The sequence below is a fragment of the Engystomops pustulosus genome, chromosome 8 (assembly GCF_040894005.1).
Source record: "Engystomops pustulosus chromosome 8, aEngPut4.maternal, whole genome shotgun sequence".
Taxonomy (NCBI): domain Eukaryota; kingdom Metazoa; phylum Chordata; class Amphibia; order Anura; family Leptodactylidae; genus Engystomops; species Engystomops pustulosus.
The window spans coordinates 94753980-94777800 of record NC_092418.1 but is presented as its reverse complement, the minus strand read 5'-3'; the positions used below and the strand labels follow the sequence as shown (position 1 = coordinate 94777800).

General features: G+C 39.4%; 1 protein-coding gene across 2 annotated transcripts in view; it reads left to right on the top strand.

Moving 5' to 3' along the window:
* The window catches only part of CSRNP3 (cysteine and serine rich nuclear protein 3), a 76082-nt gene that overhangs the window by 39113 nt on the left and 13148 nt on the right, over positions 1 to 23821 (top strand). Inside the window, exons 1-2 of one of the 2 annotated variants that reach the window (XM_072121835.1) lie at positions 9344 to 9685; positions 18217 to 18387. In XM_072121835.1, the coding sequence (XP_071977936.1) occupies positions 18240 to 18387 (148 nt within the window). In that variant the 5' untranslated portion in view covers positions 9344 to 9685; positions 18217 to 18239. Of the gene's footprint in view, positions 1 to 9343; positions 9686 to 18216; positions 18388 to 23821 lie in introns of those variants that run through there. The other variant, XM_072121836.1, reaches the window with a different exon arrangement.

Here is a 23821-nt window from a genome sequence, read left to right as displayed (position 1 = left end):
GAAACATTAGTGTATACAGGCGGTCCACTACTTAAGGACGCCCGACTTACAGGCGACCCCTAGTTACAGGCTGCCCCCTGTGACCTTTAGTGAAGCTCTCTGGATACTTTAGTCCCAGGCTGAAAAGTTCAGCTGTAAGGTGTCTGTAATGAAGCTTTATTGATAATCATTGGTCCCATTACGGCAAAAAATTTTGAAAATCCAATTGTCACTGGGACGAAAAAATTTTTTGTCTGGATCTACAATTATAAAATATACAGTTCCGACTTACATACAAATTCAACTTAAGTACAAACCGAAGGAACCTATCTTGTACATAACCCAGGGACTGCCTGTATGTGGTATTAGTAGGGTAACATTGTTCATTTTGTATGTGGACATGGTGTGGCAGAACTATATGAGGCCTTATGTAGTGATATTTCTGATTATATATACAGGCAGTCCCCGGGTTACGTATAAGATAGGTTCTTTAGCTTTGTTCTTAAGTTGAATTTGTATGTAAGTCAGAACTGTATATTTTATATATTATTATATATTGTAGTTCCAGACAAAAAACTTTTTTGTCCCAGTGACAATTGGATTTTCTAAATTTTGTGCTGTAATTGGACCAAGGATTGTCCATAAAGCTTCATTACAGACACTTTACAGCTGATCATTGCAGTCTGAGAATATAGTAAAGTATCCAGAGAGCTTCACCAGAGGTCACAGTGGGCAGAGACGTCCGTCTGTAACTAGGAGTCGTCTGTAATCAAGGGTCATCTGTAACCAAGGGTCATCTGTAACTAGGGGTCGTCTGTAACTAGGGGTCGTCTGTAACTAGGGGTTGTCTGTAACCAGGGGTCATCTGTAACTAGGGGTCATCTGTAACTAGGGGTCGTCTGTAACTAGGGGTTGTCTGTAACCAGGGGTCATCTGTAACTAGGGGTCATCTGTAACTAGGGGTCGTCTGTAAGTCAGGTGTCCTTAAGTCGGGAACCACCTGTCTACCAATCTATCCATCTTTATGTTCTATATATTTACTGCTCATACACTACATTCCCTATGTATCCATTTAAAGAAATTTGATTTGCCCATCCAGTGATCAGATTCTTCTTTTTACTCTACACAATTATTGTATGTGAAATGTTATTTTTATATTATGTTCATGTATTCCTATATAGATGTTATTTTATGTCCATTTATATACATAGATATATATATATATACGGTCTAATGACACATCTAAGTGGCATTACTGATAATAATTGGCTCACCAGAGGCCAATTTTTGCTCTCACAGGAGAGAGTGATTGTAAATGTCATGTCTTGGGAAGCCGAGGATTGCCGGAGTAATGACCACAGACGCTGCACCTCTCATGCTAAGGGGACGTGTACATTCATTATAGAAATCCCTCCCCTCCCTGGCTGAAATAAATGGTGAATTCTCCATCTGACAGCGGATCCATATTTAAAGAGCTGGAAAGCTAACATGTATAAATCATAGCGCCACAGAAAAGATACAGGAACCTTTCTTAACAAGTTAACAACATCTTAAATGACTTTACTTATCATACATTACAGGAATAGGAATTTGTGATTTTAAATGTGTCTATAATAGTGTTAGCATAAACATGTGTGATGGCCATCAATGACTCCGTATGGGTCTGTATGTCGCTTTGATTGGAAAATTAGCTTTCCATGTGAAGAGAGCCTATAATGTCACTATTAACCCCAAATCAGATGGTGAAGTCAGGACTTACCTCTGGAGTTCTTAAAGGACATCTACCACCAGGATGGAGGATTGTAAACCAAGTACACTGACATACTGGTCTGTGCCCTCTCTGGCAGGATCCACACATCTTTAGGCTACATTCACACGAACGTATGGAGGACGTATATACGGCCGATGTATATACGGCCGATATACGTCCCCCATACACTCCTATGGGCGCACGGCACCCTACGGGAGCAGTACGGTGCAGCACACGTGCGGCACCGTACCGTTCCGTACCCGGGAAAAAGATAGGACATGTCCTATCTTTTCCCGTAATACGGCGCCGTGCGCCATAGGTTGCTATGGAGAGGGGCGGGGGTGAGCTGCGCTCACCTCCTCCTCCTCTCCCCGTACACTGCCGTTGCCCGCTACGGTACGGTACGGGCGGGCAACGGCAGTGTGAATATAGCCTAAGGCTTCTTATGACCCTTGTTTTTAAGAATAAAGGGCTTTTAAAATATGCAATTTAGCCTGAGGGGCTTCATTAAAAAAATTATATGGAGCTAGGAGCCCCTTAGGCTTATTTGCACAATTTAAAAACCAGGGAATAAGAAGCTAAAGGAAGAGCAGACCCTGACTGAGGGGGGCACACACCATTATGTCAGTGTGCTTGGTTTACAATCCTTCATCCTGGTGGAATATTTCCTTTAAGGAGTATCAACAATAAAAGTTGGGGGGGGGGTTGTAGAACATAGGGGCAGATTTATCTGTTTACAGTATTCTATTGTAATTTGCACACAAAAAAAAAATTGCACCATATTTATCAAAAGGTTTCAGACACTTTTTAACACCTGATGCGACTGATGTGGCAAAAAAGTCTTGGCCATGGTAAAAATGAGGAAGCTTTAGTAAAAAAAAACAAAAATGGGAGGCATAGCCTAAATTGCATGGAAATTTTCGGCGACAACTAAGACAGTTGGGATGAGCTGACACAGGTTCTGGCTCACACCTGCCTATAGCAACCACGATTGGTACTGGTGGCGGATGTTAACCCACTAAATGCTGGTACAGAATTTGAATCTAAGTGCTGCACTGATCGTTGGTGTTAAATTTGCCTCAGAGGACCACGCCTTGGGCAAGTAAATGCTGCCACTGGATGCCAGTGGCATTTAAATGGTTGATACCGGCTACTGGTGCCAGCACCGATTGAGTGTGCTACTAGCGGGTGTCAGGGCTTGGGAACCCGAACCTGCACAGGTCCATTCATCACTACTAGATAATAATCCAGCATTAGACATGTCAATAAATCTGGCCACCCATCTAACTTTCTACTGTCTAACTTTTGGTTAGTTCATAGATTTGGAGCAAATCTGTCATTTTTCAGGCACCGAAACGAATCCAAATCTTATCTGCTTAGCTTTGGATGAATCTATTAAACCGGCGCCTAGCTACTCTGGTCATTCATCCCAGGGTTTAGTTAGGGGGACAGGAGGGGGAAAAGGAAAAAAATTATTTAAAAAATTGAACAGAGATCTGTTTTCATTCAAAAATCTGTGTTTTAGAGAATTAAAGAGGGTTATATTCTGATGTCCACAACAATTGGAGAAACAAGGGCTCAGAACGAATAAATTCGGACCTGAAGCGATTTTTTTTTTTATTCTTCAGGGAAATTTACTAATAATTTGGCAAGTAGGGAGGCCTGATTCTGGACACTGGTAAGAATAAAGTTAACATCCAATTGTTAATTTATTCTTATAGTTCCAGAAGCAATCACAGTGAACAATGTAGAGTTCTATATGTCCTCCATTGGAATTTTCTAAAATATACTAAAAAATATAGAGGTAGGTTCTTCTTTAAATGGATTGTACCAACTTCGCAAGTTGTGTCTTATCCACATGATAGGGAATAACAAGCTGATTGGTGATGGTCCACCGATGATTACGAGAATGCTTATGAGACCAATGATTACGAGAATGCTTATGAGACCAATGATTATGAGAACTAGACCCCCAACAATCCAGAAAATGGGGGTCCAGTTTTCGCCAATGAGTGGCAGACACTACCATACTATTGAATGGATGTTCGTCCTGCTGGTACCCCCATTCTCCAGATTACTGGGGGTCCCATCCTCATGACTGGTGGATCTCCCAGCACTTCTCCGATCAGCATGTTACTCCCTATCCTGTGGAATGGAGCAGAGTTTGTACAACCCCTTTATGAGACCCTCTGGCATTTGCCGGCAAAAAGATGCTGATACAACTGTTTCGTTTCATGGAATGTTTTCATGCTATTCGGAAATTAGGCTTGATGACACTGAACAAGCAGGGGGTGTTATGGGTCAAATTTTTATTGCACAGTTTTTCATAATTTTATAATTTTTTTTTTCAATAATTCCATTCATGAACAACTCTTTGCAATTCCTAATCCTTGATAAGACTTTCCTCCCACACATATTTTATACAAAGAATACGAAATGATTCAGCTCTTCATTTCTACTCATCTCTGGCATGATTGAGAGAGATTCGTACAAGGACAAGCAGTCTGCTTAATGAATGAGCCCCATACATTAATGTATGAGTGGAGCGTGCCTGCCTTCAATATACTGTAGTATCTGCAATTAAGTCAAGAAAAAGCCAGAACTTTCAGAAGGAAAAATACTCAGGTCAGAGAAAGGCCTCATGCAGACAGGCTTTTTTTTCCTAGGCGAGCGTTCAATGCTTGTTTGATACGTGACTGGGATACAGAATAAACCTAGCACCAAAACGAATGCTGTCCAGTGTAAGGAAAAAAACAAGTGAATGAGGTCCGCTAAACCCAAAGCTAATGTTTGGTGAACCTACACTGGTAGATCAGGAGATTGTACAAATCCTTAAAGGGATTTTCATGGATTTTCCATTAATCATCTATTACACACATCGGGGGGGTATTTATCCATGTGTCGGAGTATGATATGAAACCCCATCCCTCCAACAGCCCAGGTACAACATGCATTCAGAGGAGCTTCTGTGCCAGTGTACAAGTCTATGCCAGGCCCTTCCTGTAGTTGATTTGCGCTATTAGTCAGCGACTGATTCGCTGGAACAGTTGCAAGCTATAGCGAGTGTGCAGACGCGGGGCCGGACCACCAACCGTGCACACTTTGAAATTGAAGGCAACGCCTGGCAGTTTCAGGGCGTGTATGGCAAAAATGACAAATACCCTCAATGGACTATCTCAGTCATCACATCCAATACCTCATTTAGCTGATTGGTTAGTGGTGGTATGTAAGCAGGGCCAACATTAGGGGTCTGCAAACTGGCCATTTGACAAGGGCCCCCTGTCCTGAAGGGGCCCCCTGCATGTGGACATTTGTAAGCAGAGGATGTATTTCTCCTTTAATACCCCATAGTTGAATGCTCAGGTGCAGATGCTTACCACCTATATCCTGTCTATACTCATGTCATCTATCTGTCTAGTTATCTATCTCCTATAATTTGTCTATTTCCTATCTATATATCTGTCTATCTAACCATTTATCGATCTAGCTTTTTGTCTGTGTATTTATCTATATATCTTTTACCTACCTATGTTATCTATCTGTTCTATTATCTAAAAATTTCTTTTTTTGTATGTTCTATTATCTATCTATCTATCTATCTATCTATCTATCTATCTATCTATCTATCTATCTATCTGTCTTGCTATCTCATATCTATCTGTCTTGCTATCTCATATCTATCTATATATCTATCTATCTATCTCATATCTATCTATCTATGTATCTATCTCATATCTATCTATGTATCTATCTATGTATCTATCAATCTATCTATCTATCTCATATCTATATCATATCTATCTATCATGTATGTAGATATCTATATATATAATCTACTTTACATTTCTGCATCTATATAGCTATCATCTATCTTTAATCTATATCATCTGTCTATCACCTTTCTCCTATAAAATCCTCCTACAGTCCCACATTACTCATTGCCTTACCATACTACTCTGTGTTATTATATTGCAGAGCTAAAGGAGCCTCTTACTGATTGTGACTGGCCATAAAATTTGGGACCCCACTTTTAGTTTTGCCCAGGGCCCCACTTTGTCTAAAAACAGCCCTTTACAGGGGTCTTTTTAAAAGGTGGACCCCACAGATCACATAGCCTGAGGACCCTGACCCACAGTACTAACACATACTGTAATGGAATCGTCATATATAGTGGAACGGCTGCCAGAGACCACGTGAAGCAGAAGTGAAGTGGCCCTAACTTGAGTGCTGCAGCCACTTCAAAAATATGTCGTAGTTGTTTAATTAATACGTCCCTTTAATTGAAGGGGGCTCAGGGGCAATGAACTATAATTTTTTGGTGCTCATCCATACTTGAAGGATGATGTCACAGATGGAGGTAGACATCGGAGCACTGTATCATTGGAAACGACTGGAAGTCACCTGCCCTAAAGCAACTTAAAGGGTCAAATTTAAATTTGCAGTCTTATTTTATATATTTTTATGTATGCAGTTGATCCACAAAATAACCTAGAAAACATAGGGCATAATACTGTAATGTAATACCATAAGTAAGCAAAGCACTGATTAGTTTGTAAAGGCAACACCCAGGGCCGGCGCAAGCACTGGGCATACCCGGGCAAGTGCCAAGGCCCAGAGCTTATGGGGGGGCACATAAGGCTGTACATAAAGAATCCGTAGGGGGAGAAGGGGGCTGTATAAAATATAATCATGACCTGTTTGGGATGATAAACTAGGGAATATTTTTGAATTTTTAATGCAGCCACATAAGTAAGTTCCATGGGCCTACTGAAACCCAATATTTGATAATAACCCATCTAAGTGACATAGGATTATACATAGGAAGGATAATAAATTCTAGAATATGCCCCTTGCCTTTTGGTCATGAGCGTGTAGATTTGATCACCGGTAGAGACGAATGAATCGATTTGTTGAATCATAGATCCGATACGAATTTGGCAATTTTCAGGCAATGATGAATCCATAATGTACAATATTAATCAAAGTCTGACGGATTTGTTTCAATTTCCTAGGATCCCAATGGACCTTTAATGGTTTCTGCCCGTGTCTGCTTGCACCACTCCCATTAGGCTGCTGTTACTATTGTTTTAGTCAAATGGTAACAGACATACAGGTTGCTACTGCAACTACACCCATCCCGAGGACTCTTTTTTTTAATGCACTTAAACTCATTCTCTTTCCCCAAATATTAATGCACTAGGATTACATACATTTTTATTAATATTTTCAACTAATATGTTTCGAAGACCAGTTTGCAAATGAGTTTTATAATCCTGGTTGGCTGAAAGCAATTGTCCTCTCCACCCTGGAAAATGCATTGAAAGTTGTGACTTTGATGAAAAAGTTAAGGGAAACTGCTTCCCAGACAAACGCAAACGTTAAATCGCATTGCAAAAGGCAACACAACACAATTAGAAGTGTGTGCGCTTATCAAAAACAGAAAACAAAAGCAAAAACACAACATAGAGACAGAAGGGCCGAATAGACATCAAAAAGCAATAAAAAACGCAGCGTGTGAACAAGGCCTCACAATCCTCCGCATCCATTTTTTAACCAGTTTTAATTAAGGTAATTAGTAAAACCTGTCAAAACGGATGTGTTTTCAAAAAACGCATGTGTTTTTTAACAGACTGCTTAAAAAACGGACCAAAAACGGATGCAAAACGCCATGAATCCAGCCGGACAGATTTCCATGCAAAAGGTAGAAAACCCTGTTGTACTTTGTTTTTCGTATTTCATTTTGAGATCATTACTTTCCTGCAAAGTCATAATTATAAAATGATTTCTGTCCTTAGAATAAAAACATCATGTGTATTCCTTAGTAATCTTCTATAAATAGATTTATTACAAGAGATCCCACAAATGTGCAGTAATTCCCCAGCGGATGATTAATCCCATGTTGTTCTGAACTAATTATTTACTATGCAAATCATACTTCAGTATCTGACAAAATGCCTATAAAAATCATTTATGATGGGCTAAAATGGCGCTATGCTAATTTTAGCTAAAGAGCCACAAAATATATTTTCCTTTCAAGGGGAAAAACATAGGGGGGCATATGTCGCATGAAAGCTGGCGCATTTGTGCCAAAATCTGATCGCGTGCGCCAAGATCCCGGCGGAATTCGGCACAAAAGGGAAAAATTCGGGAAACCCGACGAAAGTGCGGCCACAAAGCTCTTAGTAAATGAGCCCCATTATGACAGCTGAGGAGAGGTGATATGTCTAATTACATATCTATAACTACATTTGTGTTTATAAATCGCGATGTAATCATGATGTCAACGCATGCATCACCATTACGTTAACACATGTTTTAATGGTAGCGTTTTGTAAATGCAAATGTTAACAGTAATGTTATTAGGCAAATCTCTCTCCTCAGCTGTTGTAATGCATTTCTAAACGCAATATAAACGCAATCAAAACGCACCGTGTGAATGCTGCCTCAGGGCACGTTCACACGTTGCGTTTTGGTCGCGTTTTCATTGCGTTTGAAACGCATATACAACAGCTGATGAGAGGTGATTTGCCTAATTACATTACCGTTTACGTTTGTAAACGCAATGTTAACGCATGCGTTAACATCGCGTTTACGATGAGTTTTGTAAATGGAAATGTTAACAGTGATGTAATTAGGCAAATCACCCCTCCTCAGCTGTTGTATATGCGTTTCAAATGCAATGAAAACGCAGGTCAAAACGCAACGTGTGAACGCGGCCTCAGGGTTTGCGTATTAAACCTGGACTGTTTGTAGCTTTGGCATTTTATGTAGGTGTACAGAATGATTGATTTGTTTCTCGCATCTGACTCTCGTTTTAATTTTCTTTGCCCTCGCATTTTGGAGGGCGGATTCCCACGTGGCGTTTTGTTGCCATTGGAAACGCATATGTATTTGGACCTCAACACTCCTCCCACTTGCGTTTTGGATGCGTTTTAAAACACGACAAAAATGCCACGTGGGAACACACCCCCCCCCCCCCCCCGGCAACTTCTTTGCGACATTTTGCAGTAGCTTGAGACATTTTTTGCGACTTTTTGTTAAAACTGTTAAATATGGCTGGGAAATAAAAACACATAAACAGGCGCAAATAAGCACCCCCATGGTGTTTGAGGGCGCGTTCACATGGTGCGATGCGACACGTTTTTTGCTGCGTTTTTGACTCATTCCAAAGGCTTCAGCCTTGATCACATGCTGAGGTTACATTGCGTTTCTTCTGCATCTGCTATAACGCAAGGCGCCTTCCCATGTGCCATTTTCATTGCGCTTTGAAACGCATCCAGAACACAAGTGGGAGGGGGGGGTCTGTCTGAAACGCATATGCGCTTTGGCCAAACCCCCTCCCACTTTCTTTTTGGATGCATTTAAAAATGTAACAAAAAAGGCACATGGGAAGGCGCCCTTCAGGGCGCATTCACACGTTCCGCTAGCGCATATGCGATCGCCCCAAACTCCGCCCCCTGTGCGCTAGCGTCGCGTTATGAACGCGGCGCTAGCGGAACGTGTGAACGCGCCCTCAGGAATGCGTCAAAAACGCATCAAAAAACGCAACGCCACACATCGCGTGAAGGCGCCCTGATTTGTCGTGGATTGATGACAGATTTGCCGGCCCTTCCTCTTGCTAGGATTCAGCTGGTAACAATCTCCATAGACAGTGGAGTCAGACAAGACTCCCATGTGATCACAATCCAGGCTGCGCTCAGTGAGGCTGGAGCCGCTCTTCCAGCAGTCGCTGATGAGTCTTTGTGCAGGCTGGGGGGGGGGCTCCTAACGCTGAACAATAAAGCATATGCTACCGGCTACAACATATCTCTTTGGAGGGGGGGATACTTTATCCAAATACAAGCAGCAATGAGCGGTCCTGACCACACAGTGATTTATATATCGCCCTTCCATGGATTATAATTAGGATTCATTCCTATCCGGAGTGTATGGATTGGCAAGCAGCCGTCTGAGCAGGTCAGTTGTCATTGTCAGGTTTGATCATGTTTGCTGTATACATCATGTGGTTCAAAGCCTAAATGTGGATTTCATGGTTTTGATTGTGCTCATTTGCATTTATTGTATTGTGTATGGGGATATGGGTTCCTGTCCTGTAATATGATGATGTATGTATTTTTGAATGCTACGCGCTTGGCCAATTATATAGAATATTATATGGGTGGATTTTAATTTATTTACTAAATCTAATTTTTACTTTATGTATCATTCGCTTCTTTTACTGTTTTCATTTTATTTAAGATTTTTTTTTTTATTAAGATTTTTTTTTAAACCCTATAAAATTTAGCTGCTCTGCATCTGTACAAGCAAATGTATGACACTTTTTTTTTAATTTTTTTTTTTTGTGTTTTGTATCTTGCATTATTGCTGACCATGGAAATGTACTAATAACCAAAGCATCCCAGAAAATGGCCTGACTAAACACAGTATTTATCCTAGACCATTAGCATCTGCATAAACATATCCAAAAGCTTTAATTTTATACATTTAGGCTGTCAGCTTTTCAATTAAAAAGCCTTTGTCTTGCGGCTCATTTCCATGACAATTGCTGACTGCACAGATTTACCCAGTGAGCGTAAATCGGGGAATGTATTTCAGCTTAACTTGGAATTTATCTTTACAATATTTTTTATTTTTTTTTATTTTTTTATTTTTTGGATTGTGTGCGCGATTCAAATCTGAAAAGCTTATAGAGGACATATAAATAAAAAACTAATTAAATTCTTACCGACCTACCAAAAATAATTTAATTTTTTTGTTGCTCACATTGTATTTTTAGTTATTTCAATCCACATTTCTAGACTGCATTTTTAAACTGATTTTTTTTTTTTTTTTTTGTCTGAAGAATCACATGATTGTTTTTTTTTTTTTCTTTCAGCTGTTTGGACATGCACAGGCATTATGTAAATGAATCCACAATACTAGATTTAACTGCAGAGACATGGGGGGGGGGGGGCACTCGGGGATTAAAGGTCATTGTACGGATGAAAAAGCTGAATGGGGGGGGGGGCAGTACATGCTATTGCACAGCCCATTTCTGAAAAGTGAGCGGGCATGTTTAATTACGGTTGCATAGATTTGATCTGAAAGATCTTGTGCTATAATTTGCTGTCCTTTGTCATGCACAATATACTGATTGTAGACTCCTGTTATGGCATTTATCAAAAATGTCTGTCTATCTGCATGTGGATTTTTTTTTTTCTTGATGTATTGGCTGTTTCATGGATTTTTTTTTTTGATTTTTTTTTTTTTTTTTCCCCCCAAGCCAAACAAACGGTGAATCTCGGGATTAATAATTGGTTAGTATATCATAGGTTACAAAAGCTGAATTCATCATATCCTGCATTAACGACACTTTCATTGATGTTATCCTGAGAATTTTATTCTATGACGACTATCATCAGATGACAAGGCGCAATAAATAAATTAATAAATTAATATTTTACTTTTTTTTTTTTTTCAAGTATTCTATCAAATATAGATACAGGCACTCCCCGGGCTATGTACAAGATTCTGTAGGTTTGTTCTTAAGTTGAATTTGTATGTAAGTCGGAACTGCATATTTTATATTTATAGCCCCAGACAAAATTTTTTGGGTCACTGTGACAATTGGATTTTAAAAAATGTTGGATTGTCATTAGAACCAGGATTAACAATAAAGCTTCATTACAGACTCATGTGATAACTGTTATAGCTGATCATTGTAGCCTAAGGCTAAAGTACAGTAAATTACCAACATCCAGAGGTCCGTTTGTAACTAGGGGTCGTCTGTAAGTCGGGTTCTTAAGTAGGAGTAAAAGAATTAAATGATACATAAAATAAAATTATATTTAGTAAATAAATTATAATCCATCCATATACTTTTCTATGGAGTATAATTGGTCAAGCACATAGCATAGCCCAGGCCATTCAAAAATACATATAACCTCATATTACAGAGCAGGAACCCATATCCCCATACACAATACAAGAAATGCACTTACTATGCACATGCTATGTTTACAAGCAGAAAGAAAGAATTTTAGAATATGGAATATTGAAAATTTTGTCAAATGTTATCTTGAGTATTTTTCTCTGTATATTAAATTTAAGCCTTTAAGCATTACATATAAAATATTGTCAAATGTCATGGCCAATACAATATAGAACAATTTTGAGCAAGAATATCTGTCATTATTATCTGATATAACAAGAATGCCAGAAAAATATTTATAAAATTTAACTATATTTTTTTAAAATTTGTAGTAGAAAATGTATATAAAATTCAGGCCTGAAATCGAAAAAAAATAATCTTTACACCCCTGCTCAGAAATGTCACATTTATAATTTGTTGATATTCATATAATTTACCTTTTGGTTAACTTGCAACACTAATGATCCAACCTCGAATTTGGCTGAAAATACAAATATTAATGGGAACAAATGTGAATATTTGTAGCTTAATGTAGAATAAAATATTCAGTTCTAACATGAACTTATTGGGAATTATATTTTCATACCTTTCATACATCTAAATATATTCCTTTTATTGTAAGGAATTTCCCTTGGTTCCCCAAGTCAATTAATCTCTCAGCAGTGTCCCAGAAGAATTGGTGGCACGTAATTGTCTAATTTCATCCAAAAGACTAAACTCCTCCTGTGGTTGAAATCTGATGTTGTCCAAAAAAACCCAAAAAACACAGGGATACCTTTTAAGGTGCCACCGACTTAGAATGAATTGCTCCTTGCCAATTAGACAAGGGGCGCAGCCTTCCAATATGTGTAAGTAGAAATATTATATATTATACTCGAGTATAAGCCTAGTTTTTCAGCACAAAAAAATGTGCTGAAACCCCAAACTTGGTTTATACTCGAGTAAAAAAAATAGGTTTTACCAGGTTTTTGTGGTAAAATTAGGGGCCTCGGTTTATACTTGGGTCGGCTTATACTCGAGTATATACGGTACATAAAATGTCCTTGTATACCTGCAGTGTATAGGCTAAACCTATAAATGGATGGATCTGAACAGCCCCACATTACGTTACCTATGTGCATTTTAGGTTCCAGAAAGCTTGGGCTTCGTTCACTCTATGTTTCAATCAATTCTAGAAATTATTTTTGGCAGATGAATTAAATTGATTAAAAACATGGATGTCACAGAATGGCATCCCTCCCCTTGAGGAACCCAAATTCATGGTCGTTAATTTTTTTTTTTTTTTTTTTGCCCACTGCAATATTCACTGCGAGGAAGGAGGAAAAAAACCCCCACAAAGTGCCACCCAAACGGAGGCTTTATGTAACTTCCGTCTGCTCTTCGAGTCTATATCTACATATCTACAGTATGTATTGAGAACTGTCCCGGGATATTCAGTAGAAATGTAAAAGATGCCTTTGTTTAGTGAAGCAAATAGTTTCAGGATGCCCATTATATAGTTGGGGGACATTTATCAGCGCTTCTACGTCAGTTTCGCACTGTTTGCCAGAAATTGCTATTATTTTTGCTGCTACGCCACCTCATGCGGATGTGTAGGGGTGCGGTAGTGGGCCAGCACTAGTACAAAAGGAAGCTACAACAAACTGAGTTTCAATTGCATCAAAAAATATATTAAAAAGCAAAAAGAAATAGTCTGCTCACCTGATTGCTTTACAAATTATTTGCATGTGTTGGTACACGGAGGAGAGAGGGTAGAAATCCACCGTATCGGACACGGCAACGTATGCATTTAAAGTAAATATCCTCCAGCACTCTATGGGAACTATGGATTAAAATTTCAATTTAATTTTAATCAATTATTCCATCATATAAAAAACCGCCATAAATCCGACAAACTCCGGTTGACCTACGTCTTTCGAGCTCTATACATGCGGCTCTTAGACCATGACTAAGAGCCGCATGTATAGAGTTCGAAATGCGTAGGTCAACCTGAATTAGTCGGAGTCATGCCATTTTTTTTTTTTTTAAATGATGAAATTTCAATCCCAAGTTCCTGAGTGCTGGAGGATATTAACTTTTATGTATTAAAAAAAAAATTGTCTGTAGTGAAATAATTTTGAATGTAATGGTTCAGTATCCAATGTGAGTCCAACAAGACACAAAGTCAAGTGTGAAAAACGTTTGTGTGAAAGGGCCCCATATTCCCATCATGCTCTCTATTTGTGTTTTTGGTTTGCTGGACTTCTCTGTAGGCTTGTGAGGTACTTACCAATTTGGGCGCAGGGTGGCGCTGAAAGCGTGTTTTATTATTTTTTTTTATTTCATATTTTTCAGTGTGATAAGTTTGGTGCACAAACTTAAACATTAAAAACTGTCTCCACAATTATGAATGTAAAATAGAACTCCCTAGACTTGCTTCTAGCTGCTCTTTGTGCACCAAAAATTGTCAAGTGCCATAAAGGGTTACACAATTTTGCCCACTCCCAAAAAGGCAAAAAAATTCTGCCAATTTTCCGCTTGAAAGGCGCTGATAAATGCCCCCCAAGCTGTTTTGGTGGTTCCTTATTGTTCTTTACTCTGCTGCAGTAAAAGCCTTGTTGGATCTTTGTTATTAGCTGACCCAATAAAGTTTGGGTTCAAGTACCGAACCTGAAACTCCACCAGCAACGTTTGGCTTGGCCGCTGCAATTTTTGGAGGTGGCATGTAAGTGGTAATCTTATCCAAGCAATGCTGAAAAAACCCATCGAGAAAATAAATCCAGAAACTGACAATTTTGTGATTTGGTTTGTTAGAATGTCTGTGATGAGTTTCTGGTGCCATGAAAGGCTACCCAGATAGCATTTCGTATGCTGTAGCTTAATGGTAGCCATGTAATACACAGATGTGCCAAGTATTACCGTTCCTATAAATACTTTCCAACCCCGTTGGATTACAAAAAGTGCCAAGCAGGGAGCCCCAAAAGCTTTCTATATTTTTAAAAAAGACTATTTGCCATTAGATAATAACAATCCAAAGACTTTTGCAGGTTCAGTAAACAAGGTAAGGCCTCATTCACATGGCCCTACACTCGCCTACACCAGATTCTGGAGAAAGCAAATGAATGGCCTGGTGGAGAAGGGAAAGTGAGCGCTCCTCTCCCCTATACATTAAAGGCTGAGCCGCTGCACTGCAAATCTGGCAAAACATGTCCTATACTTCACAGCCGCCCGGACACTGCTCGCCCTGCCGTGACCATGTGTACCTTAATGGAGGTCAGGGTCAGAAATTGTGTTTGGTATTCAGTCTGTGGATGAGACCTCAGATAGGGTAGATATTAGGAGGTTGAGGTGGCAGTGAGCATGGGACTAAAGAATTGCTACAAAAGCATCATGCAGATTCTTGCTCCGGGGCTTTACACAATAAGGCTACATTCACACTACTGTATGGAGGACGTATATACGGCCGACGTATATACGGCCAATATACGTCCTCCATAGACAGCAATGGGCGCACGGCGCCCTACGGGAACCTGTCCTATCTTTTCCCGTAATACGGCGCCGTGCACCATGTATCTCTATGGAGAGGGGCGGGGGTGAGCTGCGCTCACCTCCTCCTCCTCTCCCCGTGCACTGCCGTTGCCCGGTACGGTACGGGCGGGCAACGGCAGTGTGAATATAGCCTAATTCAGTATTTCTAAACTAAAATTATTTACATGTAGTCCAGTATTTTCCTCATGTCATCATTGATGTTTAAAGTAACCATAGTTGTGAGGGGTTTTTTTTTGTTTGTTTTACCTATATTTACGCTCTTGACTAATGCATATACCACCTTTTTGTGTAACATTTACCGAAAAAGAAGTGTGTAGGTATCGGTCACCCATTAGAATCCACAGTTAACAAATTTCCTTTATTGAATTTTATTGACCTTAATGGTTATGGGCCAAAGTGGAGCATCCCCACAATCTGAGAAAAGTAAAGATGTGTCTTGTTTTTTTTTTTCAATAAATTGTTTGTAATAATGTGATATTCTATACCTATGTCTGTGTATATGTCTGTGTTAGTAAATTGCAGGGGCGTGAATAGGGTCTTACAAATCCCTCCCCCTCCCCCATTACATTTGTTATAATTTGGACTTCACATGTTCAAACACAAATTCCTCCTGATCTAAATTTCCCACAACAAATAAACCTTAATACATCCCACATGAAAGGTACATGAAACATTACGTATCACATCTTTGCTTTCTGTAGTCATCGCATTGTGGTGCAAGTTTCGGAACCCAGCAGGTTCTATTTTTTTTTACATGTTTTCAGAACATTCTTCCAGTCATCTGAATGAAACCTTGGTTGGAGCTTCAAAGTGCATGAAAAGGACATCAAAAGCGCTCCTGGTTTTTGATGTGCTTGTGCATTTCTCAGTGCTGAAGGATATATATTCCTTTTCTTGTTTTCACATTTTGACTTTTCAGTGACCACATACTGTATTCCTTAAAGGGATATTCCAGTTGCCAATATGTTTATAGCATGTTCACAGTGTAAGCCATGATTGTCTTGTCTCTGGGATCTAGGAGTCCAACAACGCCTGTAATGCCTGGTGAGCTGGCCACAGCATCAAGGTGGTGAACGACTGGAGTGTGAGGCCAGGATCACATCTGGATGAATAGATTCAATTGCTCCTTTCCATTACAGAGGAGAAACATAGAAGCTACATGTCATACTAAACTAGTCGTCTCAGTTTGAAATGAATTTGCACTAGTTACACTGATGTGAACTCGACTTCAAAGGGAACCTGTCATCAGAAGTTGACACCACAAAGTGCCAAGCATCTTGACACCTTTCAGATCATTTATTTTTCATGATCCAGTGCGGTGGCATCATCCACTTTAAAGTGAGATGTGAAGCAGTTGTATAGAGTCACGGAGGTGTAGAGAAAGTCCAGCTTTACTTGCCTTAGGATTCCCCTTTTGCTGTAATTGACAGTTCATCATGTTGGTCTCTCCAGGAGGTGAGGAGAGCTTGACTTCCGTGCTTATGTCCCAGCTTCCTTGACTTTTTACAAACAATTTACATCTTACTTCAAAGTGTATTTTCTAGCTGATGCCACCCTGCTGGGCTATGTATGATGACCTGTAAGGTATTTAGCTGCTTCACAACATACTTGTAGTGGTTTTTTGGGGGTAATTTATGTTGTCTGGTTCCCTTTAAAGAAACTGCTGATGACAATTGTCAAATGTACTCCAATATAAACTGTACATCAATCAAGCAATGACAGTCCCATAAAGTTTGCTGATTGATGGCAGCACATACCTAGTTACATAATGGAGATGTGCTAAAACAAAACTTTGTTATGCTGGCAAATAGGATGTGATCAGCCAAAAAACTAACGTGCCGGTGTCAAGTGGCCTCAAGGCTCATGTGAAGAGTTCCTGGATAACTACAACATTTTTTAATTCCTTTAGAAAGGCCAATCTGGAGTACAAAAATTTCATTTTCATAGTTGGGACTTCCATACGAAATCTACCATATAAATCCATCATGATAAACCAGGGATTCATGGATCCAGGCACAGTGGGGGGGGGGGGAGGGGGGATTTACTAATTCTGGCACAAGCATGACTATCGGCATCGGAGATCAGTCTCCTGAAAGCACAGCCCAATGTATTAAAATGGCGCACGGCTGTAAGTAAATTCATTTTGGTCTCTGACCATTTTTTTCCTGGTCTATTGTGCGCCAAATATTGCGCCTAAAAATGTCGACAAAATACACATAAATGTGACGGATATTGTGGAAAAGTTAGGCCACGGCCCCTTGCGGCAAAAAAATATGGAGGAGTCGGGATAGTCGTAAACATCTGCTCTTTCTGGTGCAAACTCATTTTAAAGGGAACCTACCACCACGAATCTACCTATAAAGGTAGATCGGGTGGTAGGTGGATGTAAGGGACGTGAGGAGAGCTCTTTTTAGAGCTAATCCTCACGTCCCTGCTAACTTTTGGGAAACTTTATTGACCTAATATGTAAATTTCGTTATGCGGCTACAGGGGCGTGGAGTAGCCGGCACGAGGCTACACAGTGCGGCTACTCCACGCCCCAGTAGCCACATTACTCCTCCTACCCTTTTGTGTGCGGCGCGCAGCTCCTCGTAGCTGCGCGCCCTCGTCCGTCATGATGGCGTTCTGCACATGCAGTCCCAGCTCCGAGGCCGGAGCTACTGCGCATGCGCAAATAACATTTTTAAAAATGACTGAAAAAATTTGTTCTGAGAAGTTGTAGATTTTACAATGAAGTAAAATTTGGGATTTTGGGTGTTGTTTTCCCAGGATTCTTATAGATTTTTTTTTTTCTGAGTGTTCCTATTTTGGGAAGTTTGATCTCAATTTTATTGGAAGAGCAAATGTTCTCATTTTTAAACCTTTGATTTTAGTATTTTGTTTTCTCTGCAATATTTATCTGTATCTGTGTATGGGGGGTGTGTGTTTTTTTTTTTTTTTTTTTTGTTAGTTTTTTTTCCCTTGCAATTTTTTTTGTGAATAATGCTGTATATCTAATCGTGTTGAATTCCGAAGGCAAACAAGTAATGTCCTGTCAACTTCCCTTCAGGTGCATGTGACAGTACCGCAGCGATGAGTGGCATTTTAAAGAGGAAGTTTGAAGAAGTTGATGGATCTTCACCTTGTTCTTCTGTCCAGGAGTCAGATGATGACATCTCCACTAGTGAGAGCGGAGACAGCAGTGACAGCATCAACCCATCTAATTCCAGTCCCTTTACACGTATGTTTGTTTTTTAACTTTTTTTCACTTTGCATGTTTTTTGTGATATGATAAACAATGTAAGCAATTAGATGAATTAAGAGAAGGATGCAGCTTAACTTTTCCAAGAAAACTTGAAGGAGAGACGTCTACTGTCTGACTTGGTGCTTATGCAGATTATGGGGCATTATTATACAATAGTAATTGATGGAAAAGATCTATTAAAATCTTGGGGTGGTGTATTTTAGTTTGTTTTTACCCCATGATGGAAGTTAATGAAAAACATAGGGGTTCTAAATAACTTCCAATGTTTAAAGGACATCTGCCCCCAGGATGAAGGATTGTAAACCAAGTACACTGACATACTGATGTGTGCCCCATCTGACAGGATCTGCTCTTCTTCTCTATACGTGTCTTGAGCTCCTAAAGCTCATTTACATAATTTTCAAAGCCTTTTTTTCTTAAAAGGAAGGAAATGGGAAGCTTAAAGAAGAGCAGTTCCAGCCAGAGGGAGCGTACATCAGAATGTCAGTGTGCTTGGTTTACAAGCTTTCATCCTGGTGGTAGATGTCCCAATTTTAGCTCCACTACAATCCACTTCCAATATCTCGGGACACTCTGGTATAAGCTACACTCCAGTTGTCTACTTTGCTGAAATCCCACAAATACCTGGATATTTGTGTAGTATGAAGTAAATCTTTATCTTTTAATAACAAAATGCTATAATTTGAAAAATGAGTTGAACCGTCTATTGATTGAATCTTGGATGATTCACTTATCTACAAAGATTTTGAACCAAACTAAAAATATATTTGGCCTGAACCAATGTTGCGTTAATTAACCTAGAAATTGATATAAAACCCCTTCTGGTCCTCGAATAACACATATTTTTCACGAAAAATTTTGTTAAATTTTTATACGTTTTCCCTCCCCGAGCTCAGAAAAGATTTAGATTTGATTAGTTGCCTGAAAATGTAGAGGTCTGTATCCAATCTATGTAACAACATAGGGAATTCCCTACTAAAATGTGATTCCAAAATGAAGCTATATTTATGGATTGGATACATCACTGTCCTGTTAGTCTTGATGCTCAACACTCAATTTGACACTATATGGTTGTGGTCTTCAACCTAATGAGTCGAAAGTTAAGATTTACATTTTAATACATAGTTTTATACGGGACGCAAACAGTCACGTGGTCCGTTGTTTCCGTCCTGTGTGTCATTAGTGGGTGCAAGCCGCACACCCATAGATGTCCATTCTAAAAAACTGTCTGGGCTTGCAGATTGGTTGGAATCCATGGCCAAGTCCATGAGGCCATAAAAAGATATGGGCATATGTCTTAACTGTAAAGCCCAGTGCACATTTGTAAAGTTTGTGGTGTGCACAAGCCCTTACCAAGGCCAATGAAGACTGCCCTGGGCAGTGGGCCCTCGGCTGTATGAATATTATAGCCCCTACAAGAGTGCTGGAATATTCTAGAGTCTCTAATCAAGCCTCTTGGGTAATGAAGATTAATTCTTTCTGTCGGTTTTGAAACTGCGGTTTCAGGACTTTTGTTGGACCTTAAAAGGTCCTGAAATGGTTTTTATGTACATATGTATTGAGGGCAGGGACAGATGTATGAGAATTTCATAGGTGAAGGTCCTTCTCCATATAAAATTTGCTGCTATGTTTGGGTGACTATGGGCACCCTTGAACTTTTTGGCCCCTAGTAACTGCACAATCCACCTATATTATATTCCACTATTGCCTTTACTGATCCCTAAAGCATTGTGCCACAAGCTTTGATTTTTCTATAAAAGGCAGTCAGAACAATCGCATCAGATAGGATTATGAAATATTTTAACAGCCCATATCTGATTAAAGCCCTATATCATATGTTGTAATTTCCAAAATCTACCCCCCCTCACCTGCAGCCCAAAGAGCCCAAATTTTGTTTATGTATGGAATTATAATCCTCTGACCTGTGTTGAGTACTACATTTCCCTTGTATTTTTCTATTCCTTTACATGGAGAACACCTCATACAAAGCGATATTCCTATAAATTGGAGCAAGGCAGCTTACCCTCTAAGGAGCTTAGTGGCCGGCTGCCAATCACAAGGCAGCGCTTGGCATGGGCTACCGTTTGGCTCCCTCTGATATAGTCTTATTCTCTGTATAATAAGCCAGCAATTTCTTGGAGAAAAGCATCTCCATATGAGTATATAAATTTAGCTTGCCTTATCTGTCCAAAATCCAAATAAAAAAAATAAAATCGGTAAATATAAAAACACGACTTTGAGAATCAAACCTGTAGAAATGTTTATTTTATTTTTTAAGGATGGTTTTAAATTAGTTTTTTTGGTGTACACATCAGTATAGTTAATTAGTTGTGTGTAATACTTTATGGTAAATTTCACATATAATGGAGCACACCTCAAAGGTGTGGGGGTTTTTTGGGTTTTTTTTTTTCAATTTTATTTTTTTGATAATGCCATGGGTTTTTAAGTTTTTATTTTTTTTCTTCTTGTCAAAATGTCAGTGTAATGGCAGCTGTAACCTATTAATTGTTCCCATCGCTGTCAATTATTTTTGATGTTTGCATTTACCATATGATGGTTTCGTATAGAGTCAGATATTAATATGCAAATCTAAAACTGACATCCAGAATCCATAAAGATTACACCAAATCTCAATATGTTATACTGTGGGTAGGGAAAGTATTCAGACCCCTCTTAAATTTTTCATTCTTTTTTTTTCATTGCAGCCAATTGGTATGATCCAAAGAGTTCTTTTTTTGCTCATTAATGGGCACTCAGCCCCCATCTTGGCAAAAAAAACCCCCAGAAATGTAGATATTTTTGCTAATTTATTAAACAAGAATAACTGAAATATCACATGGCCATAAGTGTTCAGACCTTTTGCTGAAACTCACATGCTGTCCATTTTTTTTTTTGTAATCCTCCTTGAGATGATTCTACACCTTAATTGAAGTTTTTAATTAAAACGATTGGACTTGATTAGGAAAGGAACACACACCTGTCTATATAAGACTTCACAGCTCACAGTGCATGCCAGAGCACATGAGAATCATTTGGTTCTGCCCAAGGAGCTCAAAGACAGAATTGTGGCAAGGCACAGATCTGGACAAGGGTACAAAATAATTTCTGCAGCACTCAAGGTTCCTAAGAGCACAGTGGTCTCCAAAATCCTTAATTGGACAAAGTTTCGGATGACCACAACTCTTCTTCAACCTGGCCATCCAGCCAAACTAGGCAATCGTGGGAGAAGAGCCTTGGTGAGAGAGATAAAGGAGAACACTGTGGCTGAGCTCCAGAGATGTAGGAGGGAGCTGGGAGAAAGTTCCACAAAGTCCATTGTCACTCTAACCCTTCACATAAAAATCACATTAAGGATTTCCAGACTATGAGACATAAGATTCTGAGATCAAGATAAAATCGGGCGCTGCTCAACACCTGCCAAAAAACAGTGACACATGGTGGGGGCAGCATCATGCTATGGGGACAGGGACAGAACCACTGGTAGTACTTTAAAGGAAACATTAATGCGGCCAAGTACATAGAGATACTGGTTTTTCCTATACCTGGTCAGAACTGGAGTTGATTTGCAACTTTTTAACCTCGATTTGCACCTAAATTGTGACCTTTTTCATAAGTCCACATCTGGATTTTAAAGCTTATATCAGATGGAACCCTAAAAATTCTTGTTTAGCTACGTGAGTGGAAAAGTTGGAAATTTAGGAGTAAATGTATGAAATGTGCCAAAAAATTTTGCAAAAATAAGGGATAAAAAAAGGAAATTCAAGATGGATGAACCTCCTTTTATCATATATTACTATAATGCTCAGTCATGTCCTCTGATTTGTGTTCAGTCTGTGAAATTCGGCCACCACACAGTTGTTGACCAACCACGATGGTGTGGATAAGCCCTTTCAATAAAAACTTCCCAAGACTCTTCTGAAAATGAAACCATCAGCATTGTATGACACTTAAGACATCTACCACCAAGAAGAAGGATTGTAAACCAAACCCACTGACATATTGGTATATGCTGCCTTCGGCATGAGCCGTTGTTCTGTTAGCTGATTATGCCCTGGTTTTTACAAAAAAACCTTTTAAAATTATGCAAATGAACCTCCATTAGTGTTAATAGAGCTTTGAGCCCCTCAGGCTCATTTGCATATTTTTAAAGCATTTTTTCTTAAAAACAAGGGCATAAAAAGGCTTAAGGAAGAGCGGAACCTACCAGAGGGGGCACACACCAGTATGTCAGTGTGCTTGGTTTACAATCCTTCATCCTGGACTGGTGGTAGATTTCCTTTTAAATTGTTGGAAACACCAGCTACTGTGCCTGCCACCAAAGCCACTTTAAATTTCCTTCCACACTTATATAAAAGTGGCCTAAATGGACATCAAGACTAATGACACAAACTTGTCAATCAGTCAGTGGATTTTTATACTGTACATCCTCCCTCTAATGGTTTGAGCCGAAGCCTGACCCTGGTATACGTTTCTGGTCTGCTCTTCGATAATAGATAGAAATGGATTTGGATATCTAGATGGTTTGTCGCAGACTAGGAATAATGAGGGTATTGATTTATTTATGGGTGGCACGGTGGCTGAGTGAGTAGCACTTCTGCCTTGCAGTGCTTGGGTCCTGGGTTTGAATCCCGCCCAGGTCAACATCTGCAAAGAGTTTGTATGTTCTCTCCGTGTTTGCGTGGGTTTCCTCTGGGTACTCCGGTTTCCTTCCACACTCCAAAACATACTGGTTGGGACCAATTTGTCATGATTTGTGCAGCGCTGCATAATCTGTGTGCGCTATATGAATAATAATTATTATTATTATTATTTATGTTGTGCATTTGTGATTTTATAGCCATGTGCGCTTGGTTGAAGGTGGCCCAAGTTTTATGCAAACTGGAATAAAAGTTTATAGTGTGGGAGAGGGAAGTATTACTAGGGGATTTCTGGCCTGGGGCAGATTTATCATTTTTTTTACATTTATCAAGGTTTTTAAACCTTATAATCTTCTTTTTTTTTATTTTTTTCTAAATTTTAAATATAATATTCCTCCTCCTTGTACGGCTTTAAAGTCCCATGCTGGCTCTTTTTATTTTAAAAATAACTCAACAAAAACAGAATACCAAGGCCATAATTTTAAGTGGTTCCCGTTTTGCCAGGCTGCTAATTACCTCCGTCTTATCGCTTGTGTATGGCTCTTGAAGGGTGTCTTTATGTTGTCTAAGGAAGAAAAAAATGTTAATTAGGTCTATTAATGAAAGCGTTTTATGCAGATCGTGGTGGACTAATTATTCCTTCCAGTCAGCTGCTCTGGTTGTGGGATTCCTTCGTTGACCCTGCTATGTTTTTGTGTCTTTTTTTTTTTTTTCCTCTGAAGTCATGCAGTCACCCATGTGAAACAAGAGGCTTAAAAATGGATGAATGCTTT